The 22,466-nt window shown below is 39.6% G+C and overlaps 1 protein-coding gene and 1 pseudogene across 2 annotated transcripts; both read right to left on the bottom strand.

Moving 5' to 3' along the window:
• Nucleotides 1-231: 231 nt before the first annotated feature.
• Nucleotides 232-22,237, bottom strand: adad1 (adenosine deaminase domain containing 1 (testis-specific)). Of its 2 annotated transcripts, none has more exons than XM_085285317.1 (13): nucleotides 22,138-22,237; nucleotides 19,895-20,068; nucleotides 19,594-19,734; nucleotides 18,876-19,046; nucleotides 18,506-18,583; nucleotides 14,874-14,999; nucleotides 13,549-13,672; nucleotides 10,484-10,654; nucleotides 7,524-7,599; nucleotides 7,274-7,430; nucleotides 5,735-5,969; nucleotides 1,188-1,320; nucleotides 232-673 (listed from the first exon to the last, which is right to left on the bottom strand). In XM_085285317.1, exons 2-13 carry the CDS (start codon nucleotides 20,046-20,048, stop codon nucleotides 560-562), a joined length of 1,680 nt encoding a protein of 559 aa, XP_085141443.1. In that variant the 5' UTR covers nucleotides 20,049-20,068; nucleotides 22,138-22,237; the 3' UTR covers nucleotides 232-559. The 2 variants fall into 2 exon arrangements, with proteins under 2 accessions (XP_085141443.1, XP_085141451.1); XM_085285325.1 differs by having other exon boundaries at nucleotides 22,057-22,156.
• LOC146581632 (U4/U6.U5 tri-snRNP-associated protein 1 pseudogene) lies at nucleotides 2,200-3,478 on the bottom strand (annotated as a pseudogene).
• Nucleotides 22,238-22,466: the final 229 nt, after the last annotated feature.

Below are 22,466 nucleotides of genomic sequence, written 5' to 3'. Positions count from 1 at the left end.
AGGAAGCTTACTAAACAAGAAAAGAGAACCTTCACATAGGATGTCCCATAATAAAACACTGCAGCCTCCCCCACCGTTCAACAGTCTGGGGAGGGGGTGAGAAACAAAGGAATGTCTTTGATCATGCTGCTTGAACTAAGACTTACAAATGTAAGTAACAATTTGACTCCAACAGAAAATTCACCATAAAAAATACAAGTGGCAAAAAAAATAGATATGAGCTTTGGCTGACATACTTTTATTTTTTTCTGTCCTAAGCTCTATGGCCATTTCCATCACAAAAGATACAGTATATGAACCAGTGAAAATGTTAATAAAGAAAGAATGTACTTAATATACAGTACATGTATTAACTGAAAGAAGCAAAACTAAAGACCAGTTGTGGTGCAATATTCTATGTTGGGTGCTTTCAAATTATTTTCTACAAATCTTTAAACGTATTTTGAAAAAACAAATTCTGAAACCAACATGCAGCAAGTGGTGCAAATGAAAAGTAGGCTGAACGTTTTGAACACAACTGATTATTGATCAACATTCTTCTTTAATGTTGTAACATTATTCACATGCTGAAGTTATCACTAACCAAAACCTTGTCTTGCCAGGAACCAAAGCCCTTCTGCAACAGGTACGCCCGCAGCACATTCTTGGCTTCCTGGTATGGCTTTGCCATCATCTTCAGTGACCCAAAAAATATATAGTATGAATAACAGCTTGGGGTTCTTTTTAAAACAACAACTCAGCAAGTCAGGAAACGGTCATTTAAAAAAGCAGAAAATACAATAAGCTTGTGTGGTGGTTATTCCCATATGGAAAAGATATATATAAATCTTATAAAGTTTGTATCTGTCTTGTGTGAAACTTGTATGAAAAGCATATAAGAGTGAAAACAGATATAAGATCCTGTGAAAAATTATATAATGAAACTTGTATGTTTTGGATACTTACTAAAACAATGTATGAAAGTAATGAGAAAGTGGCCACTTTCATGAGTAAATCATGTAAGCCTTATATGATTTACTCATGAAAGTGGCCACTTTCATGAGTAATCACATATAAGTTTTTACTATTTCTTTTCCATATGGGTTTTAACGTGTTTAACAGCATTTGCTTTCTATTGGATCAGTGTACAGCAGTTTACATTGCTAAAATAAAGTTTCAGATTACACAGAAGAAGGTGCTGAGTTTACCTTGGCTTCTCTGTAGGTACTTGTGGCCAGCAGGTCCGTCCTCTGAGCCTCTTTGGCCACCAACCTGAAGCGGTGCATCATCGCTGCTTTGCACAGACGGCTTGCTAGGGCAGATCCACTCTTAAAGGGAGAGCTAAACACCAAATAAATAAATGAGTCTGAAACTCTAGTTATGATGTTCTAATACAGCCCGAGTTGAGTCAAAAAAAGGATACTGCCTATAGTTCTCAATATATCTGGTAACATGTTAATTACATTTCCAAGTGGTCTAGTAAAAACCTTACAATAATCTGATCTTTCAATTAGTCATTTCTCGTATATTATTTAGGGTATACACCACCAGTCAAAGGTTTGGACACACATTCTCATTTAATGGTTTTTCTTTATTTTCATGACTATTTACATTGTAGATTCTCACTGAAGGCATTAAAACTACATATGAACACATGGAATTATGTAAAACAAAAAAAGCATAAAATAACTCAAAACATCCATCCATCCATTTTCTTCTGCTTATCCGGGGCCGGGTCTCAGGGGCAGCAGGCCAAGCAGAGAAGCCCAGACCTCCCTCTCCCCAGCCACCTCCTCCAGCTTATCTGGGGGAACACCAAAGTGTTCCCAGGCCAGCCGAGAGATATAATCTCTCCGGCGTGTCCTGGGTCTGCCCTGGGGCCTCCTCCCGGTGGGACATGCCCAGAAAACCTCGCCCAGGGGGCATCCTTGTCAGATGCCCAAACCACCTCAACTGGCTCCTTTCGATGTGGCGGAGCAATGGCTTTACTCTGAGCCCCTCCCAAATGGCCGAATCACCCTCTCTCTCTTTTTTTTCCCCTTCTGAATTGTACTGATTTTATTGAACAATTAAAAACACAACATTGCAGCTTCAAAAAACTAGGACATTAAATCATAGACATTAATTAAAAGATGTGTATATGTGTGGTGTATTTTATCTATGCACATGAATGTTTCTACGTTAATTATACACAATTATAATATACTTCTCCCCTCATGCTTATTTAGTAATTGTGTTTGCATTCATACTGTTTCCAAGCACAATAGATGGTGTTTTCTGGGATTTTTGCCTCTCCTGCAGTAAAGCCACAGTTCTCAGAGGGGTATCGCTGCTGCTCATCTTCTTCAGCAACGCCTCTACCTCCAGCTTTTTCATCCTCCTCTCGGTCTTCATTTTTCCAGACCCCTTTCCGTTGAATAGATGGAGAGCTGCCTAAAAGCTTCTTTTGGAGTGAGTTTCCGCCCAGACTCCTCCACGTACTCAATCTTGACGTCAGGCTTGCAGCCATCCTCCTTGAAGTCTTGCATGAAACCTCTGTATTCTTCTCTGCGGCTGTACTTGTCATCAAAGCCCATCTTGTCCTCAATGCACTAGTCACCATTGGGCAGGGCACCCTTTGGTGCTTTGACACGTGCTACTTTCTGCACTTGAGTGTCCAACAAACCCTTATTTTTGCACAGCAACAGTGCAGCAACGAGGCCAGAGTTGACGATGGGCTCCTCGTCCAAAATGGTGGCACAGGCTGTGGCAAAATCTGGTTGATTTTGCTCGTGATCCAGGTTAACTCCATCCAACATTCTCATCCATATCAAGAGTCTTAACCTCCAGCATCATCTTTTTCCTCCTCCTGTTCAAAGTCCATAATGTCTTCCTGGTCCTCTGTTGCCTGACAGTCCGCATGTTGGGATATCACCCAGGATTCTGCAAAACTCTGAGGTAGCATTAAAAAAAAAAAAAAGTTGTTCCTCTTGTCAGGATGGTCTTCGTTGTAATTTTTAACAAGGTTCTTAACCTGCTCTGCCACTTTCTCCCCAGAGTCTTTCAGGAGCTGCATTTGCTTCAGCTTCCTCTGCTTCTGCAGTTCCTGCTCTGCCTCATCCTCCTCAATTACAGCATGCTCAGGAGGGGTAAATTCCTCATTGTCGCTTATGTCCATTTCTGTCATCCTGATGTCGCCAGACAGCAGGTGGATTTCATGCGTCACCACCTTCTCCTCCTTCTTTACTTCTTGGTCTTCATCATTCTCCTGTTTGAGGCCTCGGCCACGTGTCCTGGAGCCAAAGTCAGAGCTGCAGGTGTCATTGAGGTGAAAGTCATCTGCAATGGATTTCTTCTCCTTCTTCCAGGTCTTCTTCACTCTATGATTTGTCTTTTTAAAGCCCACCATTTCCTGTGGTGTGTAGTACTCCGAGGTGATAGAAAGTGCAGGCATTTCCAAGGACTGGGTTCTCACCCTATCTCTAAGGGAGAGGCCAGCCATCCTTGGGAGGAAACCCATTTCCGCCGCTTGTAGTCGCGATGTCGTTCTTTCGGTCACTACCCACAGCTCATGACCATAGGTGAGGGTAGAGGCGTAGATCGACCGGTAAATTGAGAGCTTTGCTTTTACGCTCAGCTCTCTCTTCACCACAACAGACCGGTATAGCGCCGCATCAATGCAGCCACTGCACCAATCCATCTGTCGATCTCCCGCTCCCTTTTCCCATCACTCGTGAACAAGACCCCGAGGTACTTAAACTCCTCCATTTGGGGCAGTCTCGTCCCTGACCCGGAGTGGGCACTCCACCTTTTTCCGGCTGAGGACCGTGGCCTCAGATTTGGAGGTGGTGATTCTCATTCCCACTGCTTCACACTCAGCTGCGAAGCGTTCCAAGGCGAACTGGAGGCCATCACCTGATGAAGCCAACAGGACCACATCATCTGTGAAAAGCAGAGATGAGATCCTGAGACCACCAAAGTGAAAGCCTTCCGCCACTTGGCTACGCCTAGAAATTCTGTCCATAAAAATTATGAACAGAATCATTGACAAAGGGCAGCCCTGGCGGAGCCCATCACCCACCAGGAATGAGTCCAACTTATTGCCGGCTATGCAGAACAAGCTCTTGTAATGGTCGTATAAGGACTGAATGGCCCGTAGCAATGACACCCCATACTCCCGGAGCACCCCCCACAGGACCACCTGAGGGACACTGTCGAATGCCTTCTCCAAGTCCACAAAACACATGTAGACTCAAAACATGTTTTATATTTTAGATTCTTCAAAATAGCCATCCTTTGCTTTGATTACTGCTTTGCACACTCTTGGCATTCTCTTGATGAGCTTCATGAGGTAGTCAACTAAAATGGCTTTTCAATAGTCTTGAAGGAGTTCCCAGAGGTCACAAGAACTTGTTGGGCATTTTTGCCTTCACTCTGTGGTCCATCTGATGCCAAACCATCTCGATTGAGTTTAGGTCAGGTGACTATGGAGGCCAGGCCATCTGGTGCAGCACTCCATCACTCTCCTTCTTGGTCAAATAGCTCTTACACAGCCTGGCGGTGTGTTTGGAGTCATTTTCCTGTTGAAAAATAAATTATGGTACAACTAGTGTGACTTCAATTTTGAATAAATCCCCAACAGTGTCACTAGCAAAGCACCCCCACACATTGACACCTGTTCCAGCATGCTCCGCAGTGGGAACCATGCATTTGGAAACCATCCGTTCACCTTTTCTGCGTCGCACAAAGACACAGCGGTTGGACCCAAAGATCTCAAATTTGGGCTCATCAGACCAAAGCACAGATTTCACTGGTCCATGCGTTTCTTGGCCCAAACATATCTGTTATTACTTTTTCTTAGTAATGGTTTCTTAGCAGCATTTTTACTACAAAGACCTGATTCGTGCAGTCTCCTCTGAACAGTTGATGTAGAGATGTGTCTGCTACTGGCATTTATCTGGGCTCTCATCTGAGGTGCTGTGGTTTCTGAGGCTGGTGACGCGGATGAATTTATCCACAGCAGCAGAGGTGACTCTTGGTCTTCCTTTCCTGGGACAGTCCTCATGTTAGCTAGTTTCATCATAGCACTTGATGGTTTTTGCAGCTGCACTTGGGGACACATTCAAAGTTTTTGCAATTTTCCAGACTGACTAACCTTCAGTTCTTAAAGTAATGATGGATTGTATGGGCTCAAATTGTGGTCATAAATATGTTGTACCTGTAAATCAAATGCGTATTTAGCTGATTGGTTCTTGCCATAATATGAAATTATAACAGTTATCAAATAGGGCTGTTCACTTTGTACCAACCTGACTTCTGCCCAACACAACTGATGGTCCCAAACCCATTAAGACGGCAAGAAATTACACAAATTAATCCTGGCAAGGAAAACTTCTGAAGCGAAAACTATTTCAGGTGACCACATCATGAAGCTCACTAACAGGCCAAGGGTTTGCAGCACTGTCAACAAAGCAAAGGGTGGCTACTTTCAGTAATCTAAAATATCACATATACTCAGAGTTATTCATGATTTCTTTCTTTGCTACACAATTCCATATATCTTGTTTTATATATTTGATGTCTATATCTACAATCTAGAAAGTAGCATAAATAGAGAAAAACCATTAAATGAGAAGGTGTGTCCAAACTTTTCACTGGTAGCGTATTATTTTAAGATGGTTCATTTTAAAAGTATAACTAAAATAAAGCATATAAAAATAAGTATCAAACCCCAAAACCCCTCAATTCTCCCAACTTCCTATACAGTGATTCTTACTCCTCTATGGTCTTGCCCTCCAGACCATCCACAACCTCCAGGGAGCTGTCTCCCTCGCTCCAGTTGATACCGTAGGTCAGCTGGTTACCGCCTGCATGACTGGAAGCCGCAGATGGCACCAGGCTAATGTGAGGCCTCATCATGCAATAGAACATGGGCAGCTTGGAGGTGATGCCCTCTACACGCTGGCTGACAGACATCTCCATGCCACGAATTTCACTACAGTCAGAGTCACCTGCAAGGTTGATTTAAAGTTACAAGACACAGAATCATATGTAGTTTCCTTCAGTTAGTGGTATCATTTTTTTATGACTAATCTTGCTGCAATCTGCAATTGTGAAGGTGTTTGACTTTGTTTGCTGCAAATATAGAGTATAACTCATTCTGGAGTTTCCCCATCCCTTACAGACTGAATCAATGTGGTCAAAGTCATTATGATTATGAAAAAGGAGAGGAAGGAAGAAAATTATTACTTTACCTTTGTAAAAATAACTTGGAAACTTGAGGATACACTACTGTGACATAGTGATACATTGTCAAAAGGACAACTTGGGGAATTTGTCAACTGTTTTTCACCTGCCTAAAAGCAGGTGCATACATTGATCTTATGTAGGGTTACACAAAGTTACAGAAGGAATTGTATGAGTATGAAATGTAGAGCCATCAGTTTGTTTCTTTGCCACATACAGTGGAACCCCGACTTACGAATACCCGGTTTCACGAAAAATTCAAGCTACGAAGGCACTGAATGGCAATATTTCTGCCTGTGTTACGGCAAAATGCCAGAGTAACGAAATCCGCTGGCTCTGATTGGCTGAGCCTACAATGCCCACAATGCCTTCTGAATCGTGTGACAACCCCTTGGCTTCTGTACTTGAGCTTCGCTGTTCCACTTGAACGACGTATTGTTGTTCTAGTTAGCAATTAGCCTATCGTTCAGCATCGCCTCGCTCAAAACGCGCAATGGGTGCTTCGACTTAGGAAAATTTTCGACTTACGAAAGACCCTCAGGAACGAATTAATTTCGTAAGTCGGGGTTCCACTGTACTTTTAAATGACAGCAGGTACTACACTAAGATCTGTCTTGGAAAAACAATTTGTCCTATCTTTTTATGATGTGAAGTACACCCTAATAGAGTCCTCCCAGCCCTGAAATGAAATGAATCTTTAAGATGCTTGCTCTATTCCATTTTAAATTGGGACTGTGTGAGAGACTAGTGCTTTGTAAAAACTTTGTGAAATGACAAAAGCACAAGAACTGTGTTCATATCACTATTAACGGCACAAATGAAGACGTCTAGCATTCACCCACACTGTCTAACCCAGTGCCAACGTGGAGTGATTCTACTGGTGTATTTGGACTTGGTGGTGATGCACTTTTGCATAATGATAAAAAATAAATAAATAAAAATAAGAAAAAAACAAAACAAAAAAAAAACAGGGTCTCTCATTTGCTACCTCCTCATATTTTGGAAAAGGTAACAAATACAGGGTGATTCCCAACTACCCTTAAGGAGCATGACTGATTTTATTACTTGCCTATGAGGATGCTGTGGACATAGATGGGCTCGATAAAGTGGCTAAGCAAGGCTCCCTGGTATCCAAGGACCTGCCACTGAGTGATCTTGTCTGTTGTGGACATGCTGACAACTTTGGAGTTAGATTGATCAAGGAGTGATGAGAAAACCGAGAACACCTTTAAAAGAAAGTACACCTTTATACTTATGCATCAACACAGGTACAGGTGAATCATTTAGGTGTTCAGCAGATAAAAGAAATTAAACAACACCTTGCCCTCCACAGACAGGTGTAGGCTGATCTCGTTGTTAACTTGCCATGCTGACATGGAGAGTGGGTTCAGGCGCCTGCAAATTAAGCAGAAAGGTGAGAAAAATATTTCTGACCTTGAATAATATCTTTAGAGATATTATTTAGAGATATATCTTTCAAGATGTTATTCAAACTTCTATAACCCGAACTGTTTAAACTGAAGTTCTAATTAATTTAACTCTTTACCAACATCACTCACAGATAGCTGACATCAGGTTCTTCATGGACCACGTTTCAGCCGCATTCCAAAAACCAATGCAAGCTGCACTCACACACTCTGGTATTATCTTGGGTGCCTTTTGTTATGCTAACCTATGCTTCCTAGTGTCCTCTCTTGTGACTTAATGACATCCGTTTATCTCACAAGTAACTAATATCCAGTCTTTAAGTCTGACGTCATTAGCCCTGTGTGGGCCCAAACTTTGCTGCAGGTCCCTAAGTCACACGATCACTGCGGCATCACAGAGTTAAAAACTGTCTAAATCCTTTCATCTGTAATAAAATGATCAGCGTTGCTGCTCTACCAGGTGTAACAATTACATTTAACATCCAGGCATCCATGAAAACCAAATTTATGAAATTTAACGGAGTTAGAAGTTAGCAGGACGTTAGCTTGCTAGATTCCATCTAAATATAATATACCATGTTCTCACTGAGGGATTTCCGAATCAAATTAAGATGTACAGCTCTGCTATCATTTCCGACATAAATGAAGACAGGAAAGTAGACAGCAGTGACGTTTGTAGGGTTATATAATGATGTGCTACGTGATCGCTAGCGACACAGCTATGTTAGCATAATATAAACAGTGAAGCTGAAGGATGAATGCCAAATTTTTTCCACTCCATAAAAGTTAACGTGATGGTTGCTGAAGGTTCGGGACAAATGCAGTCACATGGCAGGATGCTGACCACACCGAACAGACCGAACTTCAGTCGGGAGAACAACTGAGATAATCCATCCATAATACAAGGTTAGTTATTAATATACTGCTGCATGGGCTGGTCTGTAGTTACATCGTAAGGTTTTAAAAAGTGAGCTTTAAAATGATTAGCGGTAATAAAAACAGAGAGGCCGACAGTGATCGGTGACTGTTTTTAGGGGCTTGTTGAGATCAAAAAGAACAAGATACAAAGCATGAAAACGTAAAAAACACAAAAGCCTTATTAAACGTGGAGTAGTTTGGGCACGGAAGCAGGATTCATCACGTCATCACTTAAAGACTGGATTGTTTAAAACTGATTTATCAGTATATGGTATGATATCAAGGTATGTCAGCTTCACATTTCTCTCTTTTATAATTTTGCCAGTGTAAACTAAGAAGCAAGAATTAGAGTGAGTGAGGAAAGTGAGCAGACATGTTACCATAATGAAAAGCACCCCCGAAATTTGCTTTGCTCATCTTTGTTTTGCGTTTTGGTGGGTGGAGAGGCATAAATATGTGGGAGGTTCAATCAAATGTGGTAACACGAAGTGAGTTTCAGGTATTTTAGTGGAAAATGTGTGTTAGACTTTGAGCTAAGCATACATATCTCAGAGCTGTACTGCTTTTGCTGCATCAATCTGCTGCCAACTGCACTGTCAATAGCACAAATTGATAAAAAACTGGGATTTGATCATCATCCAACCTCATACAGATACATGTTAATGTGCTTTAACTAGAAACACTCAGTCAACTATTAAAGTTCATGCCTTTTTTTTTTTAGCATTTTCTGCTCAGCACTGTTGAAGAAATAGATCCAAGTCTTGTTTTCTGACAGTTTACCGGGATGGTGCATGTGCATAAAGATTCTGGTATTCGGGGAGTTTAACAACCCAGAACCACATACATTTATGAAAAAGCACAATAGGATAGTAGGGGAGTACAATCAGTGGGGATATGTTAACAGCGAGCGCACTACCCACTAACATTTGTCTCCATTCATCCACATTAAACAAAAACAAATAGTAATACATCAAGAAGCAATAAATGTGGGGTGACAAGAGCAAAAACTTGATTGATGTGACGTGATTGGGTTTTTTTTTTTTTTTTACCTCTTAAAATAATTTTCACCTGTGGACTGATCAAAATGTATTATTACTCTATAACCATTTAAGACAGAGGTGTCCAACTCTAGGCCTCAAGAGAGGGTGTCCTGAAGTTTTTAAAATGTGTCCTTGATCCAACACAGCTGATTTAAATGGCTAAATTACCTCCTCAACATGTCTTGAAGTTCTCCAGGGGCCTGGTAATGAAATAATCATTGATTCAGGTGTGTTGACCCAGCATAATATCTAAAATCCGCAGAACACCAGTCCCTAAGGCCTGGAGTTGGACACTTCTGATTTAAGATTTATGAAAATAAGTTCTTGCCTGTGAGTTTTCAGAAATGGTTCATGTGAACAGATTCTTATCTACATCATCAAAATAATGTTATATATAATAAACTTTATTTTTTTAGTCACGTTTCAAAACTAAACTCTGCCTCCTAAGTATAACAAATCTTTTAGTATGAGATTTCCATACAGCCATTAGACTTGGGCCGTATATGTTCCTCTTTCAGTCCATTAAATCACTGCTATTATCAGGACCAGGTCAAATATGACATAACTGCAGCCTCTGGCTGGAAAAGCACTGCACCTGACACAGTGTTAATTATGTATTGGTATTTTTCCTATATTAAACTGAGTATGAGTAAACTGCTAAACTGAGTGAGATGAGTAAGCCAATATTAAAAAGGTCATTATTATGCCAGAGCCTGTGTAAACCATTTCAGGTTCATGCTATGTGTTTCAGTCATTACTACAAAGATGGGTAAGAAGCAAAAAAAATCTGCTAAAATGTAGGTAACATATTTTTGTTCACCTGTTTTCAAAAGCGAGAGAGAAGAGGCGTTAAAGGAAATGAACTTCTGTGGGGTTAAGCTGATAAGCACTTACAGTTTGGAAGGGATCTGCGCAGCACCCTTTGGCAGTTGGTTGACATAGAGGTGAAGAGTTATACCACTCTTCAGGCTGAGGAAGCTGCTGCTGCTGCTTTGCTGGAAGATTGACTTCTGAGTGAGATTTGCATTTTTGCTGAAAAACATCAGCAGGTGCCGGTACAGGAACCTGCCAACAAGGAGATATTACTTATTCTGTGCAAAGTGGCCATAGATCTATGTAGTAACATTTTTTAAAAGTGAAAATCTGCAATATCACTAAATCTTGAAGTTAAAGCTACTATACTGACCCATTTGAGCATAATGTGAGGTTTGCTGCAGTTAGCTTACTTTAAGGTCTCCAAAAGACAAAGAAATACACAAGCAACATGTTTGCCCGCAGACCTCAAAACATTGCTTTCAGAGATCTCTTAACATTTAAACAGGAAATAAAGCCAGCCATTGTCAGACACATTTGCACATAAGCTCTTTATACATGATAGTCATTAATCTCTATATATTCAGACATGATAACGATTTCAAATTAAAAGTCTGCTAGAATTTTAGTGGACAAAACATATTAACTGAAAACATTTGCAATCAGCCTATACCAAAGTAGGTCAGGACACACAAATGAAACCTTAAAAAAGGGAATGATTATATTTGATTGTATTAATGAACATGATTAACCCTTTAAGACCTACCATAGAACCAAGTCTGCCAGAGCTTATCGTTATATTTTACATGCTGCAGTCCCATTTCTAGGAGCATTTCAATTGCTATACATCAATACAACCATTATAGCCCACATTTTAATAATATGTATGCATTAAGTCCATAGCAACTACATAAATTACAAAAAAGTGCAATACACTACAAAAAAATCGAAAATTGTTTTGTTTTTTTGTGTCTTTTTACATATATTTCTAGTTAGAGAAATTTAAGATTTATCCCTCAAAACTGTAAGCACAAAATAGTTTCCAACAAGAGGAAATTTATTTTGAGTGTCTTCATAGTTTTATTTTTGAGATACACCGATTTTTTATATACTGCAGGAAAAACGAAAATAAATATTATAATGCAAATTTGCAAAAAAAAAAACCAAAAAAAAAACCCCCAGCATGTGCACCAAAATAAACTATTTCCAGCAGTGCAATTTGAGTTCTAAGCATCACAGAAACTATTCAGAAAAGCATGAAGTCAAACATGACTTATAAAAACACCAGTATAGGCTTATAAGGCCCCGAAGGTAAAAAATAAAATTTTCTGCGAAAATGACGTCACTTCCGGTTTCGGGCAAGTAGTGGCGGCCATGTGATGGTTCGCCCTGACGTCTATTCCAACATAGGAAGTGTTATGAACAGCTGATCGGATCGGCAAAGCCTGTTTCTGGAGCTTGTTGCTGCAAGTGCTTTTTATGCAATTTTTGCAAAGCTGCATGTGGAAGGAAACCGTGACTTAGGACAAGCTGATGGCATAAGATGTAAGTACAACTCCTCCGGTTTCATATGCAAAAAAAATTATTGTGCTAGCTTACGTGGTTCCGGTTCTATAGTGCTTTAAAACTAGTTACGCAAAACAGAGCGTGCCCACTCCGACCGGCTTTAAAGGGTTAATGACCTTCCATGAATCGCTACTTTATCGTGGTGGAGCAAAGTCCCAGGGATCCCAGGGGCTATGTTATCTTACCTATCAACGGGTCTCCCATGGCAAATCCTGGGTGAGGGATTAGACAAAGAGTGATTCAAAAAACCCCAGGAGGAGAAGACCCAGGGAAGAGTTCACTCAGGGTTACAGATCTGGGGAGGGTGCCAGAGGGTGAGCGACTGGTGGCCGGGCCTTAGACCATGGGGCCGGGTCGGGTGCAGCCTGAAAAAGGGACATGGGCCCCCCTCCTGTAGGCCCACCACTTGCAGGAGGCGCTGTAGGGGTGGATGTCCAAAACTAGCGACCAGGACATGGAAATTAGCGTTCTCCGAAGGGTGACTGGCCTCTCCCTTAGAGAGAGGAGTTCAGCCATCCAGGAAGGGCTCAGAGTAGAGCCGCTACTCCTCCACATCAAAAGGAGCCAGTTGAAGAAGTTAAATTGGCTCCAAGGAATGCTTGGTGTTACCCCAGACAAGAATGAGGAGGTGGGTGTGGAGGAGGAGGTCTGGGCTTCTCTGCTTAGGCTGCAGCCCGTGACCTGGCTTCAGCTAATTAGAAGAAGACTGATGTATGGATGGATGTATTAACGAACATCATCTACAATCTACACGCACATTGTAAGTTGGGGACCAAAAGTATACTCTGGATTTGCTGGTTGAACAGTATAAGCTAGTGTAAAGCACACTTTTGGGCTTTTTATTTTTTTAATAAAGTTAGTTTTTTATTAAACAGCAAAAAAGTGGTAAAGACAAGTGAAGTGAGCTAAGAGATTAGCTCTGGTATTATTGACTTGCATCTGTGTCTAAATAACCATCATTGATAAATAGGAAAATGGTAAATGGACTGGTTCTTATATAGCGCTTTTCTACTCTGAGCCCTCAAAGTGCTTTATACATTACGACATTTTAAGAACACGAGAGTTAAGTGTACATGTATCCACTTAAACTGCTGTGTTGTACTGAGGTTAGAATGAATCATCTTTGGTTTAGTATGTTCCATTAGACAAACAATTACCGTTAGAGGTCTATTTATATCTACAAAAACCACAAGGTAAATGAAAAATATTTTTAACCAGAGTCAATAGCTGTAAAATATTAGATTTAGATAAACAGTGTGCAAAATATTTATTGGAGTAAAACAATCGATTACCACTGTTGAGAAAATGTTACAAATTATGATATTGATATTGTTGACATCACTCAGCCACGACATAATATCACAAGTAATTAGTGATTATATTATATTTTATTACATTGCAATGCATATAATATAACATTACAACATATAACTAATGGGTATTTTAAAAATCAGGTTTCAAATTTGCATAGGAAAAAAAAATACTGCTTTCATTTTTCCATCATGGTATAAAGTGGAGAAAACCATTTGCTATAACGTGACATGACACATAAAAAAATATGGGTCATGGTTGCAACAAACCTCATAAGAGATCTTCTTGCTGTGACAACTGCGTGTGAATCATGCACAATCCTCCCGTTCGATGAGATACTCTCTTTTGTATTAAAATTACCAGTCCCAAGAGCAACCACTTCATATCCATTGGCTAGAGAAAGACAAAAGTGTGAGGAGAGGTAAATACAACATATTTACCTGATAGCCACTCAACATATCATTCTATAACATTTATATAACTCATGTCTGTTTCAGTTTCCTTAACAAAAGTATTGTTGTTCTATCTATAGCTACAGTTTTTTATCCATGAGAGAATTTTGTGCGACTCACCATTAAATAAGGAATTAAATTTTTAAAAAAGTACTCCAGGCCTGCCAAAAACAGCTCACTGAGCAGGTTTTTCCTTTCCTATTGATTGTTAAAGTTCAGCTGGATTTTGAGGTATGCTTTGGGTTACTGCTGTGTTATAAAAACAGTCATTGGCTGTCACACAGCACTAAGGCATAACATGACATGACCAGACCTATACCAATCAGCTGAAAATTCCAGTTTGGTGGGGAGAGTAAAGACAGCAGCATCAATTGAAGCAAACACTGCATTTTTTTTTCTTCACGCATACAGCTGTTATTTTCTGTGTATCTTATCTGCATATAGTACCTGTTTCCAAAGGACTCTGACAGAAGATGTCTCTTTGCTTACTTTACACACTGGAATTCTTTCAAAATATATTTTGGCTTTTAACTCTGTCATCTTAAAGAAGAAATTCCAAGCTGGATGATTTTGATAACTTCCGTGCTCTTAAAGACCTCGGTCTGAGGAGCTTGAGATAATTAAGAATTTATCAGTACCTGATAAATGCTACCAGCTGACAGCTGTTCAAAAGTTAAATGAACAATATTTGTCTTCCCACTAAAGAAAAAAAAACAAACAAAACATTTCCGTACAATAAACTACATGCTTTATCTCCCATCCCTGTACAGATTCTTCAGTCAATACAGTTTTTGTCTAACCTGTCAAGTTCTTTTTTCTCTAGGACGATGTCAGGAAGTGTCTTTGGCTCTAACATTTGTACGCTATACAGTAAATCAAAGCTATTGTATTTCAATGAATTGTTTTTGTGCAAAATCCAGCACTTAAAACTACACTATACTAAAAGTAATGTTGTACAATAATCTTAGAAATTAGATAACAGCAGTTGCTTATAGGACTAATTTACACTGCAAGGAATTAAAAACAAAACAAAACTGTTGTCACTATATTCAAGATGAAGATTTAAATCAAGCATTCTAAAATCTTTTTTCCACTAACAGACTGGTTACCATCTATCGTTCTTACTTTGAGGTCTCACTTACAAGTCTGAAGAATGAATGCTGCTGTGGTGACTGCACATCCGGAGAACTCTGGGTGACTATTCATCAGTTTCGTGAGCTGATCCCTGACAGCATGTGGAATCTGCAGATTGACAAATGGCTTCCTTTCTGTACAACAGGTGAGATAAAGAAAACGACAGGTTTTCAACTTATTCATTTGTCAGTTCATTGTCTTTCCACGTGTCAGTGCAAACAACAGCCATCTCAAGGCTCTTCACATTTTAACATATACAGTGGGGCAAAAAAGTATTTAGTCAGCCACCGATTGTGCAAGTTCCCCCACCTAAAATGATGACAGAGGTCAGTAATTTGCACCACAGGTACACTTCAACTGTGAGAGACAGAATGTGAAAAAAAAAAAAATCCATGAATCCACATGGTAGGATTTGTAAAGAATTTATTCGTAAATCAGGGTGGAAAATAAGTATTTGGTCAATAACAAAAATACAACTCAATACTTTGTAACATAACCTTTGTTGGCAATAACAGAGGTCAAACGTTTACTATAGGTCTTTACCAGGTTTGCACACACAGTAGCTGGTATTTTGGCCCATTCCTCCATGCAGATCTTCTCGAGAGCAGTGATGTTTTGGGGCTGTCGCCGAGCAACACGGACTTTCAACTCCCGCCACAGATTTTCTATGGGGTTGAGGTCTGGAGACTGGCTAGGCCACTCCAGGACTTTCAAATGCTTCTTACGGAGCCACTCCTTTGTTGCCCGGGCGGTGTGTTTTGGATCATTGTCATGTTGGGAGACCCAGCCTCGTTTCATCTTCAAAGTTCTCACTGATGGAAGGAGGTTTTGGCTCAAAATCTCACGATACATGGCCCCATTCATTCTGTCCTTAACACGGATCAGTCGTCCTGTCCCCTTGGCAGAAAAACAGCCCCATAGCATGATGTTTCCACCCCCATGCTTCAGGTATGGTGTTCTTGGGATGCAACTCAGTATTCTTCTTCCTCCAAACACGACGAGTTGAGTTTATACCAAAAAGTTCTACTTTGGTTTCATCTGACCACATGACATTCTCCCAATCCTCTGCTGTATCATCCATGTGCTCTCTGGCAAACTTCAGACGGGCCTGGACATGCACTGGCTTCAGCAGCGGAACACGTCTGGCACTGCGGGATTTGATTCCCTGCCGTTGTAGTGTGTTACTGATGGTGACCTTTGTTACTTTGGTCCCAGCTCTCTGCAGGTCATTCACCAGGTCCCCCCGTGTGGTTCTGGGATCTTTGCTCACCATTCTCATGATCATTTTGACCCCACGGGATGAGATCTTGCGTGGAGCCCCAGATCGAGGGAGATTATCAGTGGTCTTGTATGTCTTCCATTTTCTGATGATTGCTCCCACAGTTGATTTTTTCACACCAAGCTGCTTGCCTATTGTAGATTCACTCTTCCCAGTCTGGTGCAGGGCTACAATACTTTTCCTGGTGTCCTTCGAAAGCTCTTTGGTCTTGGCCATGGCGGAGTTTGGAGTCTGAGGCTGTGGACAGGTGTCTTTTATACAGATGATGAGTTCAAAAAGGTGCCATTCATACAGGTAACGAGTGGGGGACAGAAAAGCTTCTTACAGAAGACGTTACAGGTCTGTGAGAGCCAGAGATTTTCCTTGTTTGAGGTGACCAAATACTTATTTTCCACCCTAATTTACGAATAAATTCTTTACAAATCCTACCATGTGAATTCATGGATTTTTTTCTCACATTCTGTCTCTCACAGTTGAAGTGTACCTGTGGTGCAAATTACTGACCTCTGTCATCATTTTAAGTGGGGGAACTTGCACAATCGGTGGCTGACTAAATACTTTTTTGCCCCACTGTAAGCTCTAAAATGTTAGATACTGCCCGAGCAACCACTTGATAACAAAGGGAAGAAAGAATTCCCTTTTAACCGGAAGAGACCTCTAACAGGACACGGCTCAGTAAAGAGCATAAAGTGGCTAAAAATAATAAACAGGACAAAACACAAACTATGAGAGAAAGAAAAAAAGTGCATCACAGGAGGTCCACCAGCAGCCTGAACTTGTAGCAGCTTAATGAATACAAACACAGCATTTTCGAGCCATCATCATATCAGTGAGAGGTTCTCTAACTATAAGATGGACTAGCTTGGTAAGCTGCTTAAAACCCAGAGGGAATAAGTACTTGATGCCTCCTATGGAGATGTAGAGGAACTTTCACTAACATCTGTTTCAGCTCAGCTAAAACAAGGACAGACATAGGAAATCTTCAATAACGCCTGTACTCATTTGTTAGATTTTTACTTAAGTTCATTATTGTATCCAGATTTGTATTCATAAAAACTCTTTTAAAGATACCTTTTCCATTTTTATTTAAATGTACTCAAATTTGTGTGTACATTGTGACTTGTTGAGCTATTTTGCCTTTTCATTTAGTATTTTCTTTGTTGACCTATGATATTTTGTCATTGGTTGTATTTACTACTAATTTCCCTACTTTGGTAGTTAATTAAAAAGTACAGCTTATCCAATCTCATCTTATGAAAGGCTAGCTCATGGTTGTGTGCCCCTGAGCTAGCCTGACTATTAGCCTCTTCTTTTTCCTGTAGCTTTCTTAAGCTTCTTCTTCTATTTTCAATTTAAATGTACTCCTTTTGTATAATATTTAACTCACTCAGCTATTTGTCTTGTCATATTGCATTCTCTTTATTGACCTACGATATTTTATTTAAGCTATCTTGTCACATGTTGTGTTTACATTTATGGCTGTTGTCAAAGTAATTTCCCTACTTCGTTGATAAATAAGGTAGAGGTTATCTAATCAGATCTTGAGGGATTGTTCAGGGACAGACGTTCCAGTAGTGAGTAGTGTTATCAAAAGGGAAACATGAAGTAATTGTGAAAGTAGACAGTGTGTTTGTCCCCCAAATTGAAACCAAGGACTTGTTCAAAAGGACCTGCTCTCATTACAAAGTATTTAAATAACCAAGATATGACTAGATAAGTAAAATGAATCATATGACTAAATTTGTCTCTGACCTTCAAATTAAACATTGCTGTTGTATTTTAGCAGACAAAATCTATAAGGCAGGAATGATATCGCATAAATGACATGCATGCATCAGCAGTGTACACCCAATCCAGCTCGCCAGTCTATTGCAGGGCTCACACAGAGGCAGAAAACCATACACAAACACAATCACACCCTAAAGCCAATTAAGAATTGCCAGTTAAACTAAGACACACGTCTTTGGACAGTGGGAAGAATCAGGGCACCCAGAGAGAACACCCAAGCATGGGGAGAACATGTAAACTCTACATACAAAGGCCCCAGCTGGCCGGACGACTGCCCTGACTATATCTATACCTATCCTAAGTCATAATGTATATCCCTAACTCTATCCAACATAATCATCCTTAACACTTAGCCAGACCAATGTGATGGCAATGCCAAAGACAAAAAAAAGGTTATTGCACTTTTAAAAAATAAAATGTCAGTGGTCTCAAATCAAATTATGCAACAATAAAATATAGTCTGTGTGCTACGTATACAGATGTGTTCAAAATATTACTGTTAGTGTCATTTACTACAAAATATGCAAACAGAGAGGTAACAAGTCAGTCAAAGAATATAAAATCCAGAATTACCGAGCATGGCTCTATGAGCATGGCTATCAGAAATGGCGGGCTCCTCTTTTACTGGCAAAGGTGCAGGGACATCCAAGGCTAAAGCAGGCAAAGAAGTGAATGAAATGTAAAATGTTTAAATGTGCATTTTTAATGTTGCCAAATTAATTGTCAAAAATCGGTGGTAAGACTGGCTCGAAGAACATTTACAGCCTTACATTTACTTAATGTACAATAAAAATAAATAAATAAATGTAGCAAAAAGCTGTGTTAAATGGTGTATCCAATATTAACAACAACCGCAACAACCAACATCATAAATACTGTAAAAAAGTAACATGTGCATCTCAGAGTCTGCAGAACAAACACTTTATTTTCATCAAATACTAACATGATGCTTCAGGAAGTGCAGATTTCAGACTCTCCAGGGTGGGCTGGAGATCCTGAAAAGCAAGCTCCGCTGCATTCAGACGAGCCTCCTTCTTTGTTACTCCTATACCAGTCTTGTACTGTACTCCATCGATCACAGCGCAAAAGGCAAAATAAAGCCCTGTTGTACTGGCTAATAAAGAAAAAACAGGAAAAAGTCATGAATTTTACTACAATCATACCCCAACATCTGGCTGACATCTTCTCTGTCAGCCACTGTGCATAACAAGAAGTCACAATTTGTGAAGATCCTTCAGTTTGTATCCAGTCTGAAATGACATCAGCCTCTAATGACTTAGCCTCTGGCACAATACCTTAATTTCTTGAACAACAGTTTTTTTCTCTTTCTTTGTATAAAGGGGTAAATAACAAAAGGAAAAAAAATCTAGCATAGACCTGATCTTGTGATTGCATTATAAATAAAAAAATAAACTGCATTATTCTAATGTATTTCCAAGTTCACTTCTTACTTGAAAGACCTTAAAACATTGCTGCTTTTACCTCAAAGATAAAAACAGTAATATATAATGATAGAATACAGCTATGTATTCTATCATTATAAACAACGCCATGTGGCATTGTAAAGCTGTCTGAATAGATTATGTGAAGACGTCTTCATAGATGTTGTTAAAGATTTTAGATCTGTATTTGAATGGCACCAGCATGCTCGGAAGATTTACCTGGGGCTACTGTCTCCTTCATTTCCAGATGGAACTGCAAAGTCTGGGCAAGCTGATGGAGCAAAGATATAGCATTTGTCTCTCCATTCCTGTATCTGGCAATCAGTGTTTTAGGAGAGACTTTTGGTCTTCCATCATGACCTTAGTAGGGAAAACACGAAAAAGCAGATTCAAATTTTAAACCCATATAGATTCTATTTGGAGGCCTGCAACAGAAACCACAACTTAAAGGGGCTGAAACATTGATTATCTGGAGCACTGTGGGAGCTGTATCTGGAGTAGATTAACTTCTCAAACCTACCAGGTTTAAAAGTGCTTTTCACTTGCTGATCAAAACCTATATTCATGTTAGATGGTGATCGGGTTGGTCCTGATGTCGTTGGCAAATTCTTCTTGAGAATTTGTTCAATACAAGTTCCTCTGGAACCCCCAAATGATCCACCAGTTCGATACATCCTGCCAAATTTCACCAGTTCTGAAAAGAGGAGAACAGCACTGTTTGACTTAAAGCCATGTCTTATCAACCACATTTATCTGAATAAATAAAGTTTAAAGGGTTCCCTTATAGCAGGGGTCTCAAACTCCAGTCCTCGAGGGCTGGTGTCCTGAAACTTTTCCATGTGTCCCTGTTGCAACACACCTGAATAGAATTAGTAGGTCACTAGCAAGACTCTATAGAACTTGACTACATGCTCAGGTGGTAATTCAGCCACTTGATTCATGTTACAGCATCTCATGAGTGAATGAACATGGTGGAATAAAAATACTTTTAGAAGTACATTTTTCCAAACACTTACATTTACTTAAATTTACTTGAGTAGGGTTTGAGGTTGCCAGATAAGCATGAAGTAAAGTTCTATACCCTTGCTAATGACCTACTAATTTTATTCAGGTGTGTTGTGGTGTTCAGGACATGGGTCCTTGAGGACTGGAGTTTGAGACACCTGCTTTAAAGGTTTGAAATGCAGAAAGTTCCCAGTTTTTAGGCACTTTGCTACCAGCAGCCTGTTACAAAAGCTCACGGTTTGTTTCTTTTTGTTTTGGTTGAAACTATGGACAATTTCAAAGAGCTGACAACAGTTTGACAAACATACAATAGTTTTACACCTACAAGGTGATTTTCAAAGAGCTATTAACTGAAAACTTGGAATGGCAAACTTGACATCTTTTGGCATGAAATGTACTTTCTTCTAGGGAAGAAAAAAAAATGCCCAAAGTACACAAGTGGAGGCCAAAAGTGAACTACAGCAGATGTACAGTATCTGAAAGTCATGTCCCCCCCCCAAAAAAAGAGAGGAAAAAGTCCAGCAAAAACCTGATACCGACTGGAACTGTCAGTAACACAAAACACATTTTATGAAGTGATGAATTCAAATGTAAAATTTTTGGTTCAAATTGTGATTGATCTGATAAAACATGTTGGAGGCTCTGTCATGGTTTGAGACTGCATCTAAGTCAGTGATGTTGGTGATCTTTTCAAAATGATCAGAATTATGAATGCAGATCAGTTTTTTTAGATTTGGATACACAATCACCAAAGCATCTGATTCACAACGGCTATATTTTTCAGCAAGACAATGATCCCAAACACACTACAAGTACAGCAAAATGATACCTGGATAGGAAAAAAAAAAAAAACACAATAGAACACCCAGAGACATGGATTGGCCTCCCCAGAACCCACGCTTCAACATTACTAAAGCAGTGTGGGAGAGCACAAGAAAGGGCAGCGAACTGACATGACATGAATGACATTTAAGAAACCTGGAGATCTATTTCTTTAGACTACCGAAATTTTTATATATATATATATATATATATATGAATATATATGAGAAAGCTTACCAAATACAGTTCAGACTGTCCTGATTTTCAGAATGGTGGTACAAACTATTTGTTGCCTTAAACACTCTAAAGAGATATGTTTGCACATATTTCACTTTAAAAAAAAATATAGGGCTTTTTAACTTTATGTATTATGTGTTTTAATTTTTGCTCTTTTGTTTTATCTATTGTTCTTAACTTATTTACTGCACAGCACTTTGGTCCTGTGCTGGCTATTTTAAAGTGCTTTATAAATAAAGTTGGATTGGAAATTTCAATAAATCGCTCCATTCTTTCTCCTTGCAAAATATAACTCAAGTATTTATAGATAGGCCAAGCGTGGGCTAACTGCTAAAATGCAATTTTGCTAATTGCTAACATTATTTTTTTTTCTTTAGAAAATAATTTTAGCGCTTTATCTTTAACAATAGATACAGAAAATTCTTTACGTTCAAAAAGAAAATAGCTTAACGGTTAAGGCCCTTAACTTGAGGGTCACTGTCGCTTTAACATTTGAGATTTAACTAGCTAGCTAGCGTGCTTTAGGTCAGAGTTCTGAACAAAGTCGCTAATCTTTACATCTTCGCTTTAAAACAAACCTAGCCAAGAAAACTCGCTAGGCCCGCTACATTTACCCACCTGATATACTGTGTACATTAAGCTTTGAGTTTTGAATTATATATGTAAATGTGACTACAAAAAGGGGCAAACACGTTTTACCTGTGCTGACAACTTTGGACGTAGTGGTCGCCGTCAACGTGTGAACGTTCTTGCTTGAACGTGGGCGTTGACGGTTGATCAGGTGACACACGCTGTTTGGAAAATGAATGATGACGTTAGCTGTAAGTTTAGGTGCTACGTTTTTGGGAGGTTTAATACACATTGTAACTTAAGATCGATGTTTGAGGTAAAAAAGTGGCACATTATTTATTTAATTTGGAAAATAATTTTACTTTTGTACCCTTTGTACTGGACAGCAAGTGTCCATATTTCAGGAAGCAGAGGGAAGGGGGTGAAGCAGTAAAACTGTGAAAGGTGGAGTCAAACCT

This window comes from Mchenga conophoros, linkage group LG2 (assembly GCF_057382185.1).
Source record: "Mchenga conophoros isolate Kocher_MC1m ecotype Shallow Benthic linkage group LG2, M_conophoros_male_GT1.1, whole genome shotgun sequence".
Taxonomy (NCBI): domain Eukaryota; kingdom Metazoa; phylum Chordata; class Actinopteri; order Cichliformes; family Cichlidae; genus Mchenga; species Mchenga conophoros.
Note: the sequence above shows the minus strand (reverse complement) of the source record. Positions and strands in the feature narration are given on the sequence as shown.

Excerpts from the sequence above, each read along its gene's own strand:
- adad1 (XM_085285317.1), bottom strand. The coding sequence starts at position 20,048 with ATGTATCGAACTGGTGGATCATTTGGGGGTTCCAGAGGAACTTGTATT. Across the intron at positions 15,000-18,505 it reads TGCTCATAGAGCCATGCTCG|AAAGGAAGCCATTTGTCAAT; the intron begins GTAATTCTGGAT and ends CCTGTTGTACAG. Across the intron at positions 13,673-14,873 it reads AGCATTCATTCTTCAGACTT|CCAATGGATATGAAGTGGTT; the intron begins GTAAGTGAGACC and ends GTCTTTCTCTAG.